At 42.8% G+C, this 21,843-nt stretch overlaps 1 protein-coding gene across 1 annotated transcript; it reads right to left on the reverse strand.

Moving 5' to 3' along the window:
* Window positions 1–4,564: 4,564 nt before the first annotated feature.
* On the reverse strand, window positions 4,565–15,486 carry PPP1R17 (protein phosphatase 1 regulatory subunit 17). The gene is made up of 4 exons (XM_056857883.1): window positions 15,384–15,486; window positions 14,170–14,322; window positions 11,979–12,131; window positions 4,565–4,694 (listed from the first exon to the last, which is right to left on the reverse strand). Exons 1-4 carry the CDS (start codon window positions 15,478–15,480, stop codon window positions 4,615–4,617), a joined length of 483 nt encoding a protein of 160 aa, XP_056713861.1. The 5' UTR covers window positions 15,481–15,486; the 3' UTR covers window positions 4,565–4,614.
* Window positions 15,487–21,843: the final 6,357 nt, after the last annotated feature.

The raw sequence follows: 21,843 nt of genomic DNA on the forward strand, positions 1-21,843 counted from the left end.
ACTATCAGGGACGGGAAAAAATGAACAGTTGGCTTGAGCATATTCCTTGACAAGGCAAAACTAATTGACAGCAAATCCTGTAAATGAACACCACAAATGATTTTGAGTATGTCATTTGAGAGACATTACAAACTGTACTGTACTGTTAGTACAGTTCATAGACTGGAATTCTAGAAACTCGTGTGACCAAGATTATATTTCTTGTTATGAACTTGGGTGACTTTCTCAAATTCTGAAAATCTCATCATTAAGTTTTGGAATTGTGCTAGTAGTCCTTATCGTTACATCGTCTAAACGTAAAATGTACACACCATTTCTAGTACAGACTTCTTTGAAAATCAGAAGGGATTTTTGGCAGGGATTTCAAACACTTAAGGATGGCTCTCTCATGTAACCCCCATCCATTCCATTCATCTTAATCCTTTCGCTTTTGTTGCCCCATGTAATCAGAGTTCCAGAACCTACTTTCCTGCTTCTACCCCTGTATTAAAAAACACAAATCTGCAACTGTTAACTTGCATACAAATATTCCCACCTTGATTTTTTTTTTTTAAATCCAGTTACAGAATTGGATGTGGACATTTTAGCGTGGAAATCAGTTGGCGTTCATGGCACTCTATTTCAGAGCTAACTATACCTCCCAATGGTAAATCAGATCTAAAATATATAAATATCTAAGGGAAAAATAGGGCTGCACCCAAATTGACGCTGTTTTGTTTTTGTTTCATGTTTGCCTTTTTGAAGTGGGAGGGAAATTGATTTATTGATGGGAGTTTCTGTTTTCAAACCTCAACGCTATCACATTTGAAACTATATAGGCTGTTTGTGTTCATACAGCTATTCCACTTTGTAGGCTAGGAGTTGACAGTCAGCACTGCTGTTAGAATCACCCCAGTCCCCAGGGTTGCCTTTGACCTATGTGAATCAGAGCACAAGGATTGATAAAGCCAGGATAATATACAGTAAATGGAATGATAGCTGGCATAGTTGGAAACCATGCATTCCACCGGTAAATATCCACACTACAGCTAAGCATGCTTCAAATCAATGGCAGCAAGGTAGACAGAACATGCCATATGGGAACAAAATAGTGATACTAATATGTTTTTAGGAGCCCTGTGGCGCAGAGTGGTACACTGCAGTCCAACCTCTGCTCATGACCTGAGTGCGATCCCGACGGAAGTCGGTTTCAGGTAGCCGGCTCAAGGTTGACTCAGCCTTCCATCCTTCTGAGGTCGGTAAAACGAGTACCCAGCTTGCTGGGGGTAAATGGGAAATGTCTGGGGAAGGCACTGGCAAATCACCCCATAAAAACAAAGTCTATTTAGAAAATGTCGGGATGTGACATCACCCCATGGGTCAAGAATGACCCGGTGCTTGCACAGGGGACCTTTACCTTTTTTTAATGTGTTTTTATCCTCCCTTTCTTGGTGGCATACATGGTGTTCTCTTCTCCAGTGCTATGCTTACAACAACCTTGTGAGGAAGGTTAGGCTGACAGCGTATTCCTGAGAAGCGCCGGCGTTCAGGGCAAAAGCCCTTTAGGAGGCCAGACAGGGCCCGCGCCAGCATCCGGCCAACCAACGCTGACGTAAGCAGCCCATATGCTGGCGGGAAGGCCTGGACGTTGGTCGTGGGCCACTGCTGCAGCAGCACCAGTCCGGGATGCTGACGGAGTCGTCCGCTGGCATCTGAAAGCTGCCATCCCGAGAGGCATTCCCGGGGCGTTACGGCGCCGAGGTGGGGGTGGGGCCACCGTTCCAGCCTGGACACCCCTTTTTTGTTGTTGTTGAGTATCTCCCGTGCAACCCTATGAGGGTTGCACAGATTTTTTGCACCCAGAGGAGGTTTCGGCCTCCTTTGGAGGCAGCACCGCCGTGTTGCCTCCTAAGCCAGGCACAGGCATTCCTCTCAGGAATGCACTGTGAGAGATTGTGACTGGCCCCAGGTCATCTAGCAAGCTTCATTGGCAATGTGGGGAGTTGAACTCAGATCTTCCAGATCCTAGTCCAATACTGTCATCACTACAATACCCTGTTTCTCTCTAACATGATGCATCAGTGAAAGACCAGACCTGTCCCATGGCAATAACTGAATATTTTGAAAGTGACACTAAATAGAAACTGGAAATGCAAATGTAAAAAACAAGGTTTGGTTTTTTCCCAAAGAACTGTTTTTGTTCACTCAATATAAGATTACAAATTAAAAGAATCATCTACCCAAACAATTCATTCTCTACCATCTCCTTATTATATATAATACATAGCGTATAGTACTAGCCCAGCTACAGAACCTTTGCTTCTAGACAGGTTCTTTACAGATGGCACTATGCTTTGTAATTTAAGAGTTTCCAAGATGGATTATGCTCATCAAATTCTAATTCTGAGTGCCACATTAAATCCACATTTGATAATAAAGAAAATACATCCAAATTGCTCGTACAAATGAAGATAATGAACACATACTAGGTTATAAATGAAATACTTGGAGTAACTGCGGATTTGATTCACTTTGCTATAACAGCAGTTTTGAAATGGTGTAACCTCATTTCAAATGGCCAATCAGGTTGCCTTCTCTACTGAAATAAGGTGCAACCCTTCAGTTTAAGTGACAGAAAACAAGATATTCGATCCCCGCATATTTCACATTGGTAGATGATACCTGAAAGTGACAGCTGAACCAGAATTGGGTTTTCGTGTGTTTCTGTACTCCAAGTGAGCATCATGCAATAACTAGAATATTCTCGATATGATATGATATGCATTCTAAAATGCAATAGGCAAAACTCTGGCCATTGACTGAAATGGATCCCCACTTATGACATACAAAGGGACGAGATGGCAGCAATGGAATATTGATAAAAATGCCATGTGTACGAGTGAAGCAAAAGGTCAGTTTCAATGGGATAAATTTTGCAGCACAACCTGATGGTGGAAAGGGATGCATGCTACTGGCAGAAACCTGGGGAAACAGTGGAACAAGGAGATATTGGAAAGCAAGGTAGGAGGAGGGTCTGGGGGAAATGGCTTTAACATAGACACGGACATGTTAGGCTGTGGATGAGGCCATTCTCTATTTTTGTGTGTTTTGATGTTTGGCCAGCATTCATGTCAGATCCACTAATAGTCAAGCCTATCAAGTCATAGCCTAACTACCATTGAATCTTATTTCATCATAAGTTTGTTTTGTGGAAGATCAGTTATCCAGTTTGCACATGGAGGCATCTTTAAAGAACAAACTCCACTTTGAAGGGCAGGAGAGAATGGGTGGAAGGTGACGACAATGAAGTAGTAGTAGTAGTAGTAGTAGTAGTAGTAGTAGTAGTAGTAGTAGTAGTAGTAGAAGAAGAAGAAGAAGAAGAAGAAGAGGTGGTGGTGGTGGTGGTGGTGGTGGTGGTGGTGGTGGTGGTTTTGATATGCCAACTTTCTCTACCACTTAGGGGAGAATCAACCCAGCTTACAATCCCCTTCCCTTCCCCTCCCCGCAACAGACACCTTGTGAAGTAGGTGGGGCTGAGAAAGTTCTAAGAGAACTGTGACTAGCCCAAGGTCACCCAGCAGGCTTCATGAGGAGTGGGGAATCAAACCCGGTTCACCAGATTAAAGTCCGCCACTCTTAACCATTATGCCATGCTGGAATGTTAATTGACAGTTGTTGTTTGTTTGTTAAAAAACAACAACAACCCTGCATTCAGTAAAAAATATAGAAAAACCACCTTATAACAGAATAATTCCTAACAGATGACAAAATCTGGGTTTCATTTAAAACCAAAAACTGACTGAGAGGGAGAGATTGGATTACAGATTGCTAATATTCACGAGCTGTTGTGATAGAGGCAGTGGGAATGCTTGCAACAAGAATATAACTCGCAACACTAGAAAATGCCTTTTCTTTAATTCGTTTCAGCTGCCATCTACCATCTTAAACACAGGGTTAGATCCTTCTAGCAGAGGCAGTTTCCTCCAGCAGACAGACTCCACCAATCCAAGATGCTTGGGGGCCTTGGGTCTAAAAAAAGCACTTCCGGCAGAAGAAGGAGGAGGAGGAAGAGGAGGAGGACGAGGTTTTTATATGCCGACTTTCTCTACCACTTAAGGGAGAATCAAACCGGCTTACAATCACCTTCCCTTCCCCTCCCCACAACAGGCAACCTGTGAGGTAGGTGGAGCTGAGAGAGCTGTGACTAGCCCAAGGTCACCAGCTGGCCTTATGTGTATGAGTGGGGAAACCAACCTGGTTCACCAGATTAGTGTCCGCTGCCCATGTGGAGGAGTGGGGAAACAAACCCGGTTCTCCAGATCAGAGTCCACCGCTCCAAACCTCCGCTCTTAACCACTACTCCACGCTGGATTCAACCTACTGATTCACAGGATCCAACCTACTGAAGCTACACTATGAGTTTTGACCATGTGATGCTGTAAGAACCAAATGATCTACATATGTTTTAAAAAACATTATCTAATTAAAATGCCTCAGCAGCAATACATGGTAAGTATGTAGACAGTTTGGGTTGTTTCCTTCATTTAAAAGAAAACAGGCTGTTTTAAAAAATAATGCTACCCCCTTAATTACACAGAATTATTTACAAAAATAGCTTGGCCAAATGACATGAAACTAAAAAGGTGAAGTTTCTGCATCCTTTTCTTCATCTTCAACAATCACTGCCTGCTCACCATCCTTAAGTAGTCTGACACCTAAAACCAAGAAAGAAGAGAAAAGGTGGATTAATGCAGATAACTCTCACTTCAAAGCATGGCCATCCTGGTTGCCCGCAGGGATTGGCATTTAATGTTTGACAACAGAGATCTCATGCCCTTTCTGTGTTCAGGAACTGTGTTTAACGCACTTTTGGAGAGTCAGAGTTTTATTTTGGTTCTTAGTCTGTATCTTTAGATAAAACTAAATGACATGCTGGAGATTAATGATGGACGTCAATATATCTTTCATTTTCTTTAAAAGTAGGTGTTGGAGCCCCAAAAGGTATGGGGGCTGGAACAAGGGGTTTTTTAACCCTTCCCCAATGCCATTTCCCAAACAAAAATCACCTCCTACTGCTATTAGACTTTCTAAAGAAAGATAGTTACCATGGTTAATATCAACTTGAAAAGGGGAGAAAGCTGATTTTGCTGAGGGGAAGAGTTAACTTCCCCGACGTCAATGTCATGATCCCAATTGAAAGTACCAAATCTAGATGCTTTTAAAGCAAATTAAACATCTCAAGATCCAATACTGGATCTTCAGCCTCAGCTTCAGGTGGGAGGCTGGAGGGGGGGAAGGTTGTGGCCTTGCGGGAAGAGATGCCTACACGAGCTCTATTTTTCTCCTCCCTCCAAGGAGGCTGTGTTCTCTAAAGCAGCAGAATAAAGTAACACAATGCAAAGGAACAGAACAGACTGTACAAATGTCAGGCTGCACATATCAGTGTTGAACCTTCCCCTATCTCAAAACCTCCCTGTAAGTAAAACCAACTCTATCCCCTCAGGGACAAAGGTTTGCTTTTTGCTCTTCTGGTTTCCTCTTTGCAGGGCGTTTTTAACTCAAAAGTGGATTCCCATATCTGCGGTCTGTCATGATGCAATTTGCTTTTCCACCTCACTATGCTCAAGCCCGATAAACAGTGGGGAAAGGTACCCCATCACCCTGCTGAAGCTAAAGTTTCCTCTCTGCTTTCATGGCCAAGCCATGTTTTCATCACTCAACTATTTCATAGTGTTACTGAAGAAAAGCACATTATGCTAGCATGCTAAATTTGAAGAAGGAGGGGAAAAACCCATTAAGTGCTTTAAGCACTTGGTGAACAGGAGTCCCCATAAATATTTTAAAATTAAAGGGCATTTTCAAACTGTTTCTAGAAAACTGATCTTTGTGTTGCTGAGTTGCTCTGACCACCTTTCCCTTAGCTGAAGATGTGTGTGTGAAATTAAGTGTTGTTTCTGTGAATACATACATCCTTAGGAAAAAAAGTATCTTTCACGTATCTTTGTTTTAAAACATTATCCATCTTAAGCCAAATTGTTACAGATCTCATTTGGTTAAAGAAAACCCATGACTTACCAAATATATTTGACATTTCGCAAAGATTCAACTCATTTATTTGTGAGTAAGAGGTTTTATCATTCTTCTTGCCTCCCCATCTTTGCCTATTTAGAACTGAATTTCTTTTGAGGCTGGGGTGCACCCTGACCATTTGATGTGTGTGTACAGTATTCAATACTGAACTTCTTCCCGCTTGTGGATTTCTTCCCCAAAGCTTGGGGTTTCAGCATCACTGGATGGCAAAGCCCTGATGTTTTAGAAGACAAACAAGTTCCAAACCATGTGGAAACCTCTGTCCTCCTCTGTCCTGATTTGACCTCCTACCTCCAACACAGAAGGTGTGTGCTGTTATTCTCGTAAATATCTTCTGGTTTGTCGCAGAGCCTGAAAATGGTAATCTATGTATTTGCAAGCCAGAACTAAATTTTCCATGGGGTTTTGGGGATCTTTCTCATGGTTAGTTGTGACAAACATGTTTTTTAAAAAACCAGCATTAATAACACTTTATTTCATGGACGATCCATCAATTATGAAAATGTTGCTCTTTTCCCACTCTTCATTCCTTATTATAAATAATATTCAGATATATATGTTTGAAATTTGTAGCCTTTACAATATAGCTGTTCTTTGAGTTTGTGTTATGAATTTCTCTGCACGTCCTTAGCAGAATTTCTCTGAAGGCAGAAATCACAATGCACCCCAATAGTTCAGTATGCTTATTACCACTGCCTTCAACCCCTTAACTGCAGGTTTGACTGGGGTCAGTGTGACATGGTAGATATGACTTTGGTATGACCCAACAATTCTCATATTAAAACTTGTCCACTATCACTGGACAAATATTGAATAGTGTGCCCCCTATCCATAACAGAGTTAACAGTACCCTTCCTCATGAGATGGTATATGATACAGATGTAGGGTTGCCTGGTCTCTCTTTGCCAGCGGCGGTGGGGTTTGGAGAGGGAAGGGACTTCAATGCCATAGAGTCCAATTGCCAAAGCAGCCATTTTCTCCAGGTGAAGTGATCTCTATCTAAAACTGGAGATCAGTTTTAATAGCAGGAGATCTTTAGCTAGTACCTGGTGGTTGGCAACCCTATACAGATGGCAGAAAACCTGACATGCCCACATTATAGTGGTATTCAGTTTGACCAAGTACACTGCTAGGGTTGCCAACTTCCAGGTGGTATCTTGAGATCACCTAGAATTACAACCAATCTCCAGGCAACAGAGATACGTTCACCTGGAAAATGACAACTTTGGAAGGTGAACTGTAGAGTAGTATATCCCATTGAAGTCCCTCCCCTCCCCAAATCCCATTCCCACCCTCCTCAGGCTCCCTCCCCAAAATCTCCAGGTATTTCCCAATCCAGAGCTGGCAACCCTATGTACTCCCCATTCTCCACTTTTGCCACCATGTAATTAGGGTTGCCAACCTCCAGGTAGTAGCTGGAGATCTCCTGCTATTACTACCGATCTCCAGTCAATAGAGATCCATTCACCTGGAGAAAATTGCCGCTTTGGAAATTGGACTCTATGGCATTGAATTCCCTCCCCAAACCCTGCCCTCCTCAGGATCCGCCCTCAAAATCTCCTGCTGGTGGCAAAGAGGGACCTGGCAACCCTACATGTAATATTTCTGGGTCCACAGAAGATGGTTTAACAGAATGAGGAATGGCTTTCAAAAACTTTAACATGAAGAAAAACGCACTGTGTACAGCAATCTCTAAACCTTGTTCTAGAACTAACTAATGCCATGGGATCATATGACAAGTCCTCAAACAATCAGCTCCCTAACGCTGATACATATAAAGGAATGTCTATAAAATATAAATGGTATCACCACGCAGGTGTTAAAACAAATAATTATTGTGGTTGCACTAACTTCCATTTAAAAAATACACACCCCAGAACTGCACAGTACATTTATTTTCCTCATTTGTGAAAGGCTGTTCAAGGTATGTAAACAGGGTGGGAGACATCACAGTCTGGGGCCAAGCAAGTCTGGATAATAAATCAGCCTCCTACTGTTTCCTGTCAGTGGGCTTTTAACTGGTTTGGTTCTGTTGATTCAACTATGGTCATTTTTTTCCTCTTTTTTTTTTTTTTGCTATGAAAAGCCTTTCAGATAATGAAGTGGTTCATAAAGTCTGGAAATGGAGCAAGAGAAACAGGATGGCTTTGTTCAGTTCTACATTCCAACCGAGAAGTTCATCAATGAGAACCCTTTCACAGTCGTACCAGCCAAGGAAAGGGCTGGCTGAAATGGATTGACCTGATTCAAGATGAAGCGTGAAGGGGTGTATGCTTAAAAAGCAGTCAGCAGTCCTCATGTCTAGTGAGCAACAGATTTTTGTGTTGGTCATCAAGATGCTAGTGAAGGAAAAATATCTCCTGTCATATTATGACAAAATTTCAAACAATATAAAAGCAACAATGCATTATTCAAGTGTTGCTGCTGTTGTCTGACCATAAAATTTTAGGATTCTGTCTTCATTCACATGGTCTTCTGAGGAAGGAGTTAGACCTTAGGATGGGAGAACAGAATCAAGGGAACAGGTTGTTTTCTGCTTGGCTTTGGTTGTTTTTCCTTAGTCCCACCCCACATCACCATTCTTCTCCTGTCCCAATAGATGAAGCTTCCAGGAATATGCTATTAGACACCATCTCTTTTCCAGTATTGTCTACCTGCTAGTTACAACGATTTAGTTTTTGAGTCTCAGGAAGCCTAAACCCTTCAGAATGACTGGCCAGTAGCTATATGGCTATCAGGGGCCTTGACCATATCGAAGTATTGTGCATTGCCCAATGGTTGACAAAAATTCCACAGCCTATCAAGACTCTTTTCAGTTGAGTGTATTATTCATTGAAAAGGACCTTCACAGTCCACAGTTGACCATAAGGTTGCTCCAGGTACTGTGAGAAAGTAACAGCAAAACGCCAAAAGCCAGACACCAATCCAATATTCAAGGTTTCAAGTCAATACCTTTATTGGCATAATATTCAAGGTTTATCAAGCGTGCATATGGTTTCTGGCGTTTTGCGTTTTGCTGTTACTTTCTCACAATCCCCTTGTACAGCAAGCTAACTTGTTTTTGTTATAACCTCCAGGTACTAGCTGGCGATCTCCTGCTATTACAACTGATCTCCAGCTGATAAAGATCAGTTCACTTGACAAAAATGGACGCTTCGGCGATTTCACTCTATGGTATTGAAGTCCCTCCCCTCCCCAAACCCAGCCCTCCTCGGGGTCTGCCCCCCAAAACCTCCCGCTGGTGGCAAAGAGGGACCTGGCAACCGTACTTGGCCACCAGATTTGTGTTATCAGATGAAGTATAAATAACCCCATGCTGAGTTCATCCAAAATATTCTGTGAAATAATATGTGGTCATTAACTGTTCTGAAGATGGAAAAAGCTATAGATTATTATTGTTCACAAAACACAAAAATGCCACGAATGGAAATGAACAAATACAGTAATGCATATAACATAAATTACTCCTCAAAGATACCTTCATTACCCAAAAGATTAGAGGCCTGGTCTTGAAAGGGAATGTTTACTCACAGTCCCCCATTTTCAACTCCTTAGGAGGGAAAGAGGGCAGACAGTGGTATTCACAGGATTATTAATTAAGCAATATAACAACTGAAATAACTGGTGTTGGTTTGCACTCTGAGATTCTGCCTGTTTCCTATGTCGTTGGCGGTTGTCTGGAGGAATTCTGAGTTTCAGAGCAAATAAGAACAAAGTCATTCAATGTGCCCGTTTGGGTAGAATTGCGCATAAAAGCCAAACCGATAATAAATAATAGACTGAAAGACACTTTGATTTTTTTATTTGCTGCAAGTAGACACGTAGAGGCTTCTTAGGTGAAGGAATGTAAAGCTGAGATTTTACTTGGCCCAACATTCTGCAGGAATTCATTTACTCCATGGCAGCTTACCAAAGAAGCATAAAGGTCTGTCCGAGGCAAACTAAGGGCCAATTGAAATGCCCCATGACCTCCCTGTTTTGGCATGATGGCCAGTTTTGTGCACATTTTGATATTTATTGTGATCATGGTTTTGGTATGCCATGTTGTCGTGTTCAACCATTTCAACATCTTTCCCCTCATGAATGAGTAATTACGAAATGTGCTGGAATGGTTGTGAGACTTACCACCACACCATTGAACTGACACCTTATATTGCTTTCAGACCTTTTACAACTATTATTTGAATCCCTAAATGGTGTTACCATGAGCAGCCCAACTTTGGGCAATCTCAAAATTTCAGCTTAACCTATGTCACAGTTTAATTGTTGTGAGGATAAAATGGTGGAACGAATCATGGGGTTATAAGCCACTTTGGTTATACAGGTTGAGTATCCCTTATCTGGACAGCCGATATCCGGACTGACCTGAAAACCAGACTTTTTGACCCAGTATACAGGTATTACTCACAGGGCCTCAGCAGCACGCCAGTTTGCTTTCTGATGGTTCAATGTACGCAAAATTATTTAAAATATTGTTTAAAATTACATTCAGGACATGTGTATAAAGTGTATATAAAATATATACAAAATATAAAAGAATTTCGTGTTTAGGCTTGGGTCCCATCCCCATTGTATATGCAAATATTCCAAAATACAAAAAGATCCAAAATACTGGTCCCAAGCAGTCTTGATAAGGGCTACACAACCTGTATCTGTGTTTTTTTTTTGCGGGGGGGCATAAATATCTAAATAAATAAACCTCTTTTTAATGGTATTATAAAGGTGGAATCTAGATCAGCAGTTAGCAACCAAGCCTCTACAAAAAACAATACTGGAGAACAGTTATGATATTTTGCAAAAATATCATAAGCTAGAAAATGACATATAAATTCTGTATTCTTTACACAGATAATTCACAGCGGGTAGCCGTGTTAGTCTGTCTGCAGTAGTAGAAAAGAGCAAGAGTCCAGTAGCACCTTAAAGACTAACAAAAATATTTTCTGGTAGGGTATGAGCTTTCGTGAGCCACAGCTCACTTCTTCAGATACAGCCAGATATATAAGGCTGTATCTGAAGAAGTGAGCTGTGGCTCACAAAAGCTCATACCCTACCAGAAAATATTCTCTTTGCACAGAAAAATGGTTATGATCCAGGAAACTACATTTGCCATCAGGTCCTACTTTTAACTGCAATAGCTATGCTTACGGCATATTTTCACTGAATATTATTAATGTGTTTTATTTTGACATACTGAATTTCTGACAGCTGTAACAGATCAATATGTGTAATCTGTAGGGAAACAGTTTCCTCACAAACGGCCTGTTTGTTTCGAAGTGTGACACCAGATGGAGTCTTTTAGCCAAACCACTGGAACAAGGAGAAGAATTTGCAAACCGGGTGACACAGAAGCGTTGTGGACAGTAGGATTCTTTGTGTTCGCTTTCCAGTTTCTAAGCCTTTGACCCGACTTTGTCTCAGCAACAGACGGGCATCAATGAGTTAACTCTGGGTTTGTGCCCGGTGCTCACAATACTGTGTTTGCAAGGGAATTACAGCGCAGCCATAAGAAAAGGTTAAAGTCTTTCTATGCCCATTGACTCAATAGGCCTAGAAGCATGTTAACTCCACTTAGAGCAATACTACTCTCCCCCCACCCCGCCTCTTAATCAGTGAATCATACCTTTGTCTGTTGGACAGAAGGATGAGAAATCTGGGGGACATATAGCCATAGAACTGCACCCTAAAAATAGACTAGTTAGTGGAAACAGTCCCAGGAGGAAACTGAATGAATGAGAGAATGCTTTTTTGCAAGTCTTTGATACCAGCAGTTATGTGTACACACACACACCCCAAAAAAACTCACATAAACACGATAAACCGAAATTATCTATTAAGATAAAGCCTTATTTACAACCTCTCCTATGGAATATTAATATATATATTTTTTTACTATTTTATATTTCTCTTACCGGCAAGTCGAGGTGGTGTATTGATTGCAGGTGTATTTTTTCTTCTGGGTTTTTTCTGTTCTTGATCCGATTTTTGAAATGCTGGACTGGCGTGGCTTTTGGGTAGTTTCTCAGAGAGGTCACACCTTCTGATCAAGTGATCTGAAAGGATGCCTAGTACCGACATACGATAAGAAATGGAAGTTTGTCTTTGTAAAATGCAATTACCTTTATTGGCGTATGCCATTGTAAAATGTCAAGATTTTTTCCCCACCATGAGCTAATGCAGTTACTGCTAAAAATCTTGCCCCAAAGATGAAGCGCTCTCTCCTGGACCCATGCAGCATAATTTCTACCAAAGAGGATTGTGCTAGAACAATAATATTGATCTGGGCAGTGCTTATTTTATAAAAACGGTACTCATATATATAAGGTTGCACTGATTTCCACCAATTCCCCCTCCGGACTCAGGAGCCCTCCCCCCCAAAGGTGTCAGTACTCCAGGTCCCTCTTTGCCACTGGCAGGAGGTTTTGGGGGCAGAGCCTGAGGAGGGTGGGGTTTGAGGAGGGACTTCAATGCCATAGAGTCCAATTGCCAGAGTGGCCATTTTCTCCAGGTGAACTGATCTCTATCGGCTGGAGATCAGTTGCAACAGCAGGAGATCTCCAGCTACTACCTGGAGGCTGGCAACCTTACGAGATAGAACAGATCTGGCCTAGAACAAATACTGGGAGCTTGGCCTCATGCCTTTTACTGACTACCTGTGCAGTACCTTTTTACCTGTTACATTGTGGTAGCACTAGCAGCAGACCTGGAGAAGCAGCGTGGTGTAGGGGACAGTGTTTCATTAGGATCTGGAAAACTCAGGTTCAAATTCCACTCAGCCATGACGTTCCTTGGATCAGACCTTTTCTGAGCCTAACCCAATGCTTTTTTTCTCAAATAAAAGGTACCAGTATTCATATATAAGGTTGTACTGATTTCTACCAGTTGTCCCCTCTCTCTGAAGATCGCCACTACTGTCCAGGAGGATCCACTAACCATCTGGAACAACATTTTGGAGTAGGGTTGCCAGGCATTGCCTAGCAACTGGTGAAAGGGGGTTACCACCCTCCAAATGGGGTCTGGAAATCTCCTGGAATTACAACTGATCTCCAGACTACAGAGATCCGTTCTCCTGGAGAAAATACCTGCTTTGGTAGTTAGACTCTATGACATTATGACCTGCAGAGGTTCCTTCTGCCCTCAAGCCCCACTCACCCTAGGCTCTACCCTCCAGGAATTTCCCAGCCCAAAGTTGGCAACCCTTGCTGTGAAGGATGATATTGGGGGGGGGGGGCTGTGATGCTGGCTGTGCTATCATGTCACTTACAATAAAAACCCAGAAATGCCACATTGACACAGGTGACTCGCGTAAAACCATAGTGACACAAAAGTGACACAGGTAAAAGTATAGCGTTTCTGGCGATTCGTAGAGGTACCCTTGCCACTTCTGGTTTTTTTTTTTTTTTTTTTACCAGAAGCGACATGACACTGCAGCTGCCACTATGGGGTTTCCCCCCCCCCTTGCTATCGCTCTGAGCGGCAGCAGGAAACAGGGGCTGGGAGCAGGGGACAATGGGACCCCTATTTTGGAGGTTTCAGTAGTCTGCAGCAGAAGAGAGGGATCGCTGCTGGCCTGTTAAAAAAGGGTCCTTAATTTTTTTAATGGTGTGATTTGATACTGGCCTTTATCAGATAACCCTCACAACAATCCTGTAATGTAGATCAGTATTATTGTCTCCAGTGTTTTTACAGTGTTCTGAGCCTGCGAAGACGTGCCTTGCCTAATCTAGGGCTACTTGTGAGCTCAAAGAAGTATTGAGAGTGGACCAGGGGACAGTCTGTTTTTATTCCTGCTCACCTTCCTACCTGGGCCCTAAACAAAATTCTTTTGTTGATTTGCTGGCCCTAAAAAAAGGTGCTGGTACCAGTGAATGCTGTCTCCCAAAAATAAAAATAAAGCCATCCTGACCTAACCTATCTCACTGGGTTCTTGTGAAGACGAGATAGGAACGGGGAGGAGAAACATGTGTGCTCCTCTGAATTCTTTGGAGGAAGGGTGGGATAAAAATATAGATAGAGACCTTATTCCATTTTAGGTTGGTGCTGGAATCAATGGCCTGTCAGTTCCCATCCACAATAGTTCATGACATTATCATTTTTACTAACCTGGTATGGGTGGTGGGGTATGGATTGCTGGTGTGTCTTTTCTTTTTGGTTTTTTTTGCTCCAGGTCACTTTTCTGAGAGACTTGTAGAGCTGTCCCCTTTCTTGGTATCTTTTTGAGTTCACAGCTTTGAAGTAACTGTTCAGAAAGATCATCTGCATTTGTAGAAGAATGCACACAGTCATTATTTTTTTAAAAAAATGCATGTCCAGGTCAGTGTTGGAAATGAGTTTGTTCTTCCCTCAAAATATGAAGTAAAAGACAGTCAAGACTTATAAAAAAAACCCTCCAAAGCGTGCAGAGAGAAAAACATAAATTAATTAAAAATACAAATTAATTCAAAACTGGAATTTTTTTTGCAAGGAATAGATTGCAGAGAAAAAGCCTGCCTTATTCTGTGGCAGGTGGGGTAATTCATAAGGTGAATACATAACAGAAATGGGCATATATTTTCTGGTTTCTTAAGGAGAAACCACACAACCATTTCCCCCCAGACTATATTTGTTCCATTCACAATGCGGAAGGGGGAAAGCCCAACACATTTGAAACACAGGTCATCTACCAGACTTGGTAAACGTGTGGTCTTTTGCCAACAGGGTTGATCATACGACTATTGATCGGACACGCAGCTTTGCCTGAAGAGTCATAGCACGCTGTCCGCAGCTGACGTAAAATAAGAAATATGAAATAGCAAGTCTGAAGTACAAGAGTGGCGTATAGAATATATTCCGGAGGCGTTTCTCTCAAAATCTAAACAAGCTAGCAAACCAGAAGAAAGCTCATTGTGACTCTCCATGGAAATGGCAAAAGAAAGGGAGAAAAAAGGCAGCAGAACTCTCTAGGCAGGACTGTGATTTAAAATAGTGTATGGAAAGCTTTCGTGGAACATGTGTAAGGGCTTATTAAAGGAGAAAAGATGGGAAGCATAGTTGGTTCTCTGTCCCTTTCTTCTTCCTCTTCTTTAATTAATTTCCCTCTAGAGGTTTAGCTAATATTTATATGCTGATCCCAGCAGGAGGGGGGAAAAAACCCACTCAGCCCCAACCGTTGCCTCTCCATCTGGCGTCCCATGCGTCACCAGAAGGCAGAGTCTATCGGGTTTCAGGAGAAGCAGTTGGTCTGCTGAGGAGAAAAGAGAGGGGAGCGGGGAGGCTCTGGACACCACTTAAGGATGTAAAGGAGAGCCTTCTCTACCAGCCGGCGCTGACATCATCACCTGCATAAGGCTGGCTTAAGTGGCTGCAGCGATTGTCTCGCCCTTCCCGTCTGTCTTCGGAGATCTCGCGTGCTGTCTGCACGTATTCAGTTGACATCCCTGAAGGGGGGTGGAAGGGTGGCTTTGGAAGCTGGAAGACACAAAGTAATACACGATCTGTACTACTGAGTTATGCCATGCTTATCTCAAACGAAAGGTCCCATCCTCACGTTGTTTGGCAACTTGGCAACTTGAGGTTTATTTTTGTATTTCAGGTTTTAATATAGGGACAGTTGCTTCTCCCAACAATATACCTTTTTCACAAGCAAGAAGGAATACCTTGAACGATAAATGCTTCAGTTCCACTTCGGTCATTAAATCTTTCCAGTATTTAGAGACCTTGTGCAATAGGCCCGTACCAGGGTTGCCAGCTCCAGGTTAGGAAATACCTGGAGATCTGGGGGATGGGACCCGAGGAGGGCAGGGTTCGGGGAGGGGAGGGACTTCAGTGGGGTATAATTAGGGTTACCAGCTCCAGGTTGGGAGATTTTGGGGCTGGAGCCTGAGGAGGGTGGGGTTTGTAGAGGGGAGGGACTTCAATGCCATAGAGTCCAATTGCCAAAGCGGCCATTTTCTCCAGGGGAAGTGATCTCTGTCACCTGGAGATTAGATGTAATAGTGGGAGATCTTCAGCTACCACCTGGAGGTTGGCAACCCAAGGTATAATGCCATACAGTCCACCTTCCAAAGCAGCCATTTTCTCCTGGGGAACTGATCTCTGTTGCCTGGAGATCAGTTGTAATGGAGGGAGCTCTAAAGCCACCCTGGAGGTTGGCAACCCTACCCCATACATATTGTGGCCTATTCAGGTAAACTCAGCCCACTACTCAAGTATTATGATCTGTCAGGAGCTTGAGACTCTCATTCCCATTCCATTGTATGCAGTCTCAAGGAAGCAGTGAAACCAGGAGAGGTCGCCTTCCCCTACTGAGGTGCTACACATGGCTGAGAAGTAGAGTTTGGGTTCATGGGTTCCACATGCTGTTCCTAGATAAGCCCCTTCTTTTCCCTGCTCATACAATATTTAAGCAATTGGCTCCTTGTCTCTTTTGTTCCTTCTGTGTCAGTGGAAGTCAGAAGGTTTGGGGCACAAAGCCGGGTTTGGGAGGCTGTAATCCTAAGGACACTCTCCTGGGAGTAAGTCCTTTGAATAACACGGGACTAACTTCTGAGTAGACTTGCTTAGGCTGTCTCATGAAATTTAAGGATTTGATCCCATTCATCATTTCCATGCTTGCAAGGATGGCAATTTTCACTAGTTTCCCCCATCCCCACATGGCAGACCTCTGACTCCCTGTGCCCCAGGAGTAGCAAATGAAGGGGAATTTTGGGCTGCAATGTGGGGAGCGCAGAAGTCATATTCTGCTGATGGAAATCATTCTATCAGGGGAGAATTGCAGAGGCATCCATGCCCTACCCCCAAACCATTCATTGAATGACTACGTGCATAATGTGCTCTTGGGCTTCATTCTATAGTCCTGGGGGGGGGGTTGTGGCAGGGCTTTTAGTAGTCGTGCAACAGGCAGAAATACAACAGGTGAAGCCTGTCTCCTCACTTCATTTCCATATACACCAGGTGTATTTCTGCCGGCTGGACAGCAGTTACAGATATGGGAACTCTGACAGAAACAAAGATAGTAACTCTGACAACTGCAGGAGTATGAGGTAATCCCTAGAACCTTTTTTTCTAGTACTCTCTATTATGTAGACCCCCTGAAGTCATCAGAAAAAAGCATACCCCCTCAGCGCCCATGGATCATATTTTCTGAATGACCACAGCTACTTCTCTATGGTCATTCAGAACATATGACAGCAGAGCTTACAGGCATTTTCCCTGGCATCTTCTGGTTCAATGAATTGGCCATGATGCCAGCAGGTTTTATACACTCTTAGAGATGAATATGAACTTAGGGCTTATGTGCTAAACTGGGCTTGCACTTTCATCTACCTAACAACATAATGTATAATATATTTTCCCTACATCCCTAGGGGAAGGGCCGTGGTAGAGCATCTGCTTGGCATGCAGAAGGTCCCAGGTACAATCCCCGGCATCTCCAGTTAAAGGGACTAGGCAAGTAGGTGATATGAAAGACCTCTGCCTGAGAGCAGCTGCCAGTCTGAGTAGACAATACTGACTTTGATGGACCAAGGGTCTGATTCAGTATAAGGCAGCTTCATGTGTTCATCATAATATTCACAAGTCGTGCAAAACCTTCCATGAAGTTTGTTGAGATATACTTGGTATGCTATCCACCACAAAAGGCAAGTCTAAACAAGCCAGTTGTGTGGGGTTTTTTTAATAAACTTTAACGTGCTTTTACAGCCCTAGTATGTACTTTGAATGGATTTAACCATGCTTTTATTAGCAAACAACACAAGAATGAATGTTAATGGCTTAATAAGAGGGTTATCTGTTGACCCCACTGACACATAGACTGTTTTACAACACAGGGCGCTCTGTTTTCTTGTGTTAAATATTATTCAGGATTGTAACATGGTTCCCACAGTTTATTGTTCATAGGAAATCTCAGAATCATGACATGAATCTGTCAGATGCAATACAGGCCTGTGCTCCTGGGTTTGGAATAGTGGTTAGGGCACTAGGCTAGGACGAGGGAGACACAGGTCAAAATCTCCACACTGCCATGAAAGTCATCTTGGGCCTGTCATTCTCACTCATCCCAACTTACCTCACAGAATTGTTGTGAACATAAAAATGGAGGAAGAGAGAACATCAACTCTACCCTGAACTCTTGGGAGAGGACAGGATAAAAATGTAGTAGATATGTGCATTTTGATGGTATAGGCTTGGATAGTGTTCATGGTAGGAAGCATGTTGGCATCTAAGCCGCTATGTTTCCAGTCTTGTCTCTATTTACCTTCATGGCCAAAGTAGACATTAACAAGGTTCCATGTACTTTTCCCCTGAATTATGTTTTCAAGTGAAAAACAGCCATTTTCAGCTTCCCTACTTCCCAAACTCCTCTTGCAGGTCTTTGTTCAAGATGTAGCTTCTTGCTGATGTTTTATTATTTTATTTATCAACGTGGCTTCATGCTTCTGACACAGGGTTGACAGCGAGGCCCAGGGATTTCCCAGAATTACAACCCATCTCCAGACTACAGAGATCAGTTCCCCCAGAGAAAATGGCTCCTTTGGAGGGTGAACTCTATGGCCAGTGTGGTGTAGTGGTTAAGACCAGTGTTTTGGAGCAATGGACTCTAATCTGGAGAACCGGGTTTGATTCCCCACTCCTACACATGAAGCCAACTGGGTGACTTTGGGCTAGTCACAGCTCTCTTAAAGCTCTCTCAGCCCCACCTACCTCATAGGGTGTCTGTTGTGGGGAGGGGAAGGGAAGGTGATTGTAAGCTGGGTTGGTTCTTCCTTAAGTAGGGTTGCCAACCTCCAGGTAGCAGATGGCGATCTCCTGCTGATCTCCAGCCGATAGAGATCAGTTTACCTGGAGAAAATGGAAGCTTTGGCAATTGGACTCTATGGCATTAAAGTCCCTCCCCTCCCCAAACCATGCCCTCCTCAGTCTCCACCCCAAAAGCCTCCTGCTGGTGGCAAAGAAGGACCTGGCAACCCTATCCTTAAGTGGTACAGAAAGTCAGCATATAAGAACCAACTGTTCTTCTTCATTACACTCTGGCGAGGTAAGAGAATTACACCCTGTGGAGGGTGGACTCTATGGCATTACACCCTGCAAGAGAATCTGCTGGTGCATAGTGCTAATTGGCTGGCACCCGTGTAGTCTTCCCACCCAACCCACTCCAATCTCTGAATAATTGCATGTTAGGAAAAAAAATTAAGATACAAAATTAATGCATAAGTGCTGTGATATTTTTAAAAGTTAAAAAGGTCATAGAGGCCACATGAAGTGAGCAGCTTAGAGGGCAAGATTGACAGTTGAGCCAGTGGTCAGTTCAATGACTTCGGCATCTGCCATTTTGGTGGTATCGCTGGGAGGAAGCTGGGAACTGCTGTGAGTTCACTTGAAGAAGAGAAGAAGAAGAGTTGGTTTTTATACCCTGATTCTCTCAACCCAGCTCACAATCGCCTTCCCTTCCTCTCCCCACAACAGACACCTTGTGAGGTAGGTGGGACTCACAGATTTTTTGGGAAAGGGATATATTCTGCAAGTTACCCACATTTTAGGGAAGCAAGGGGCACATTTGGTTGTGATGGATTTATTGTCTATTGGGTGGCAGACTGCACTCCTCAGTTTCAGTGCGCCACCTGTAAAACAGGATGATAAAGCCTTTTGCCCTGAAGGGTTGATATGAAAAAACCTGGTTCTCGTAATGCCTGCATGGATTTGTGTATGCCTGTAGGGAAACACCTCCAATCTGCTATTGATGTCTGGTGGCCATAAGTGGCAGCTATGCATATTTTATAGAGTCCATGGCCTGCTGTGCTAATATTGGAGTTGTCATCGATGATAAGGGAAACAGCAGGATGCCTGAAACAGGAGAAAGGGCAGGCTGCGATTCTTGGAATTACAATCATGTTTCAAGATAGCATCAGTAATGCCTTCTCTTTCATTATTATTTTTATTTTATGTGCTTAATGCTGTCTGTCAAGGATTTTTAAAAGTCATGATGACAATCTCAGATATCCAGTCAAAGGGAAGTAAATACAATATTACAAGGTATGTGGATGGGAGAGTAACTCTTCTGTAGATCCCTTTGTACCTCTTTCAAAACCCAGCAGGAAGGGGGCTATGACTGAGAAAGAGCCCAATTTCTGTTCCCTTGGAAAGCCACCAAAATCTATTCGGATCTATTAATGCTTTAAAATCCATTTTTATTAGTGTGTGTACAGGTTGATTATCCCTTACCTGGACATCTGCTATCTGGACTGATCCAAAAACCAGACTTTTTGAGCCCTCATGCAGGCATTACTCACAGGCCCTCAGCAGTGCCATTGGTGGTTCAGTGTACACGGAATTATTAAAAAATGTTGTTTAAAATTACATTCAGGCTATGTGTATAAAGTGTATACAAAACAAATATAAAACATAAATGAATTTCGTGATTAGACTTGGGTCCCATCCCCAAGATATTTCATTTTGTATATGCAAAAATTCCAAAAAATTCCAAAATTCCGAAAGTTCCAAAATACGGACTACTTCTGGTCCCAAGCAGTCCGGATAAGGGATACTCAACCGGCATAAGTACATATTGCCCCATAGTCCACCCAAAATATTCATATATAGATTGAATTTGGCCTGAATAAATTGGTGTTCTTCTGGGTTTTGTGTTCAGAAGTTCCCAGGCTCAGTTCTACATATATCAGCAGAAATCCATCTGGTGAGACTAAAGTAAGACTTCCCATAAAGCTACACAGGAATAAATGTCTATCCACCAATACCATGGAAATTGGATTTCTGAGAATTGTCGCTTTTTAAACAGTGCTATCCTCCGCGATGGACTTAGACCGCAGCAATGGGCTTAGACCGCAGCGACTCTGTATAGGGTGGCCCTGTAAAAGTCAGTTTCTAGTGTTCATTCATGAAAATACATTCTAAAACATATATGCCATGACATCTGCAAAAAAAGCTCCAGAACACAACTTTCTTGCCCTTTATCTGGCGTTCCTCATATGCTCCTGGGATATTCCTTTCCCTAAAGATCCAGAGTACATCATTCTTATCAATGTCTTTCCACCACCAACTATTACTTGACAGATACATTTCTGTTCTATAAAACTATGAAGTTCTGAATCATTTAAAACATCACCATATCTCAGAAGTCCATGTAATTGTGGTACAAGGAATCCTACTAATGCCTACTTATGTCAGAGTTTCGTTGCTACTCACCCAAGGCACTTGCCCAAGGATTTCCTAGTAATAGGCAAACAACAGTAGCATTCCTTTGATTTCCCACCCCTATGGTAGTGGTTTTCCTATACTAGTGCAGATGCCTCATGGGATACAACTGAGAGTAAAGAAAACCAATCCTGAACCAACAGCTACAGTGGGAAAGGGAGGAAAGCCTGGTCATTCTGCATTTATAGAAATAGTCATCACTGGAAAAATGTACAAAAACGTTAGGCTCCTGCCTTTCAGAGCATGCTGACAGATATAGAAGCAAACTTACATTATCTTCTATGCTCAGTGATGTTTCTCTAAATGTTTATGTGGCTTTGAACACATGAAGCTGCCTTATACTGAATCACACCTTTGGTCCATCAAAGTCAGTATTGTCTACTTAGACTGGCAGTGGCTCTCCAGGGTCTCAGGCAGAGGTCTTTCACATCACCTCCTTGCCTAGTCCTTTTAACTGGAAATGCCAGGGATTGAACCTGGGACCTTCTGCATGCCAAGCAGATGCTCTAAATCTGAGCCACAGCCCCTTTGGTTCCATAAAGGTGTCATGATGAACTGGAAATGGCAAGAGATACTGGCCTAGCCTGA

This window comes from Euleptes europaea, chromosome 11, assembly GCF_029931775.1.
Source record: "Euleptes europaea isolate rEulEur1 chromosome 11, rEulEur1.hap1, whole genome shotgun sequence".
Classification (NCBI taxonomy): Eukaryota; Metazoa; Chordata; class Lepidosauria; order Squamata; family Sphaerodactylidae; genus Euleptes; species Euleptes europaea.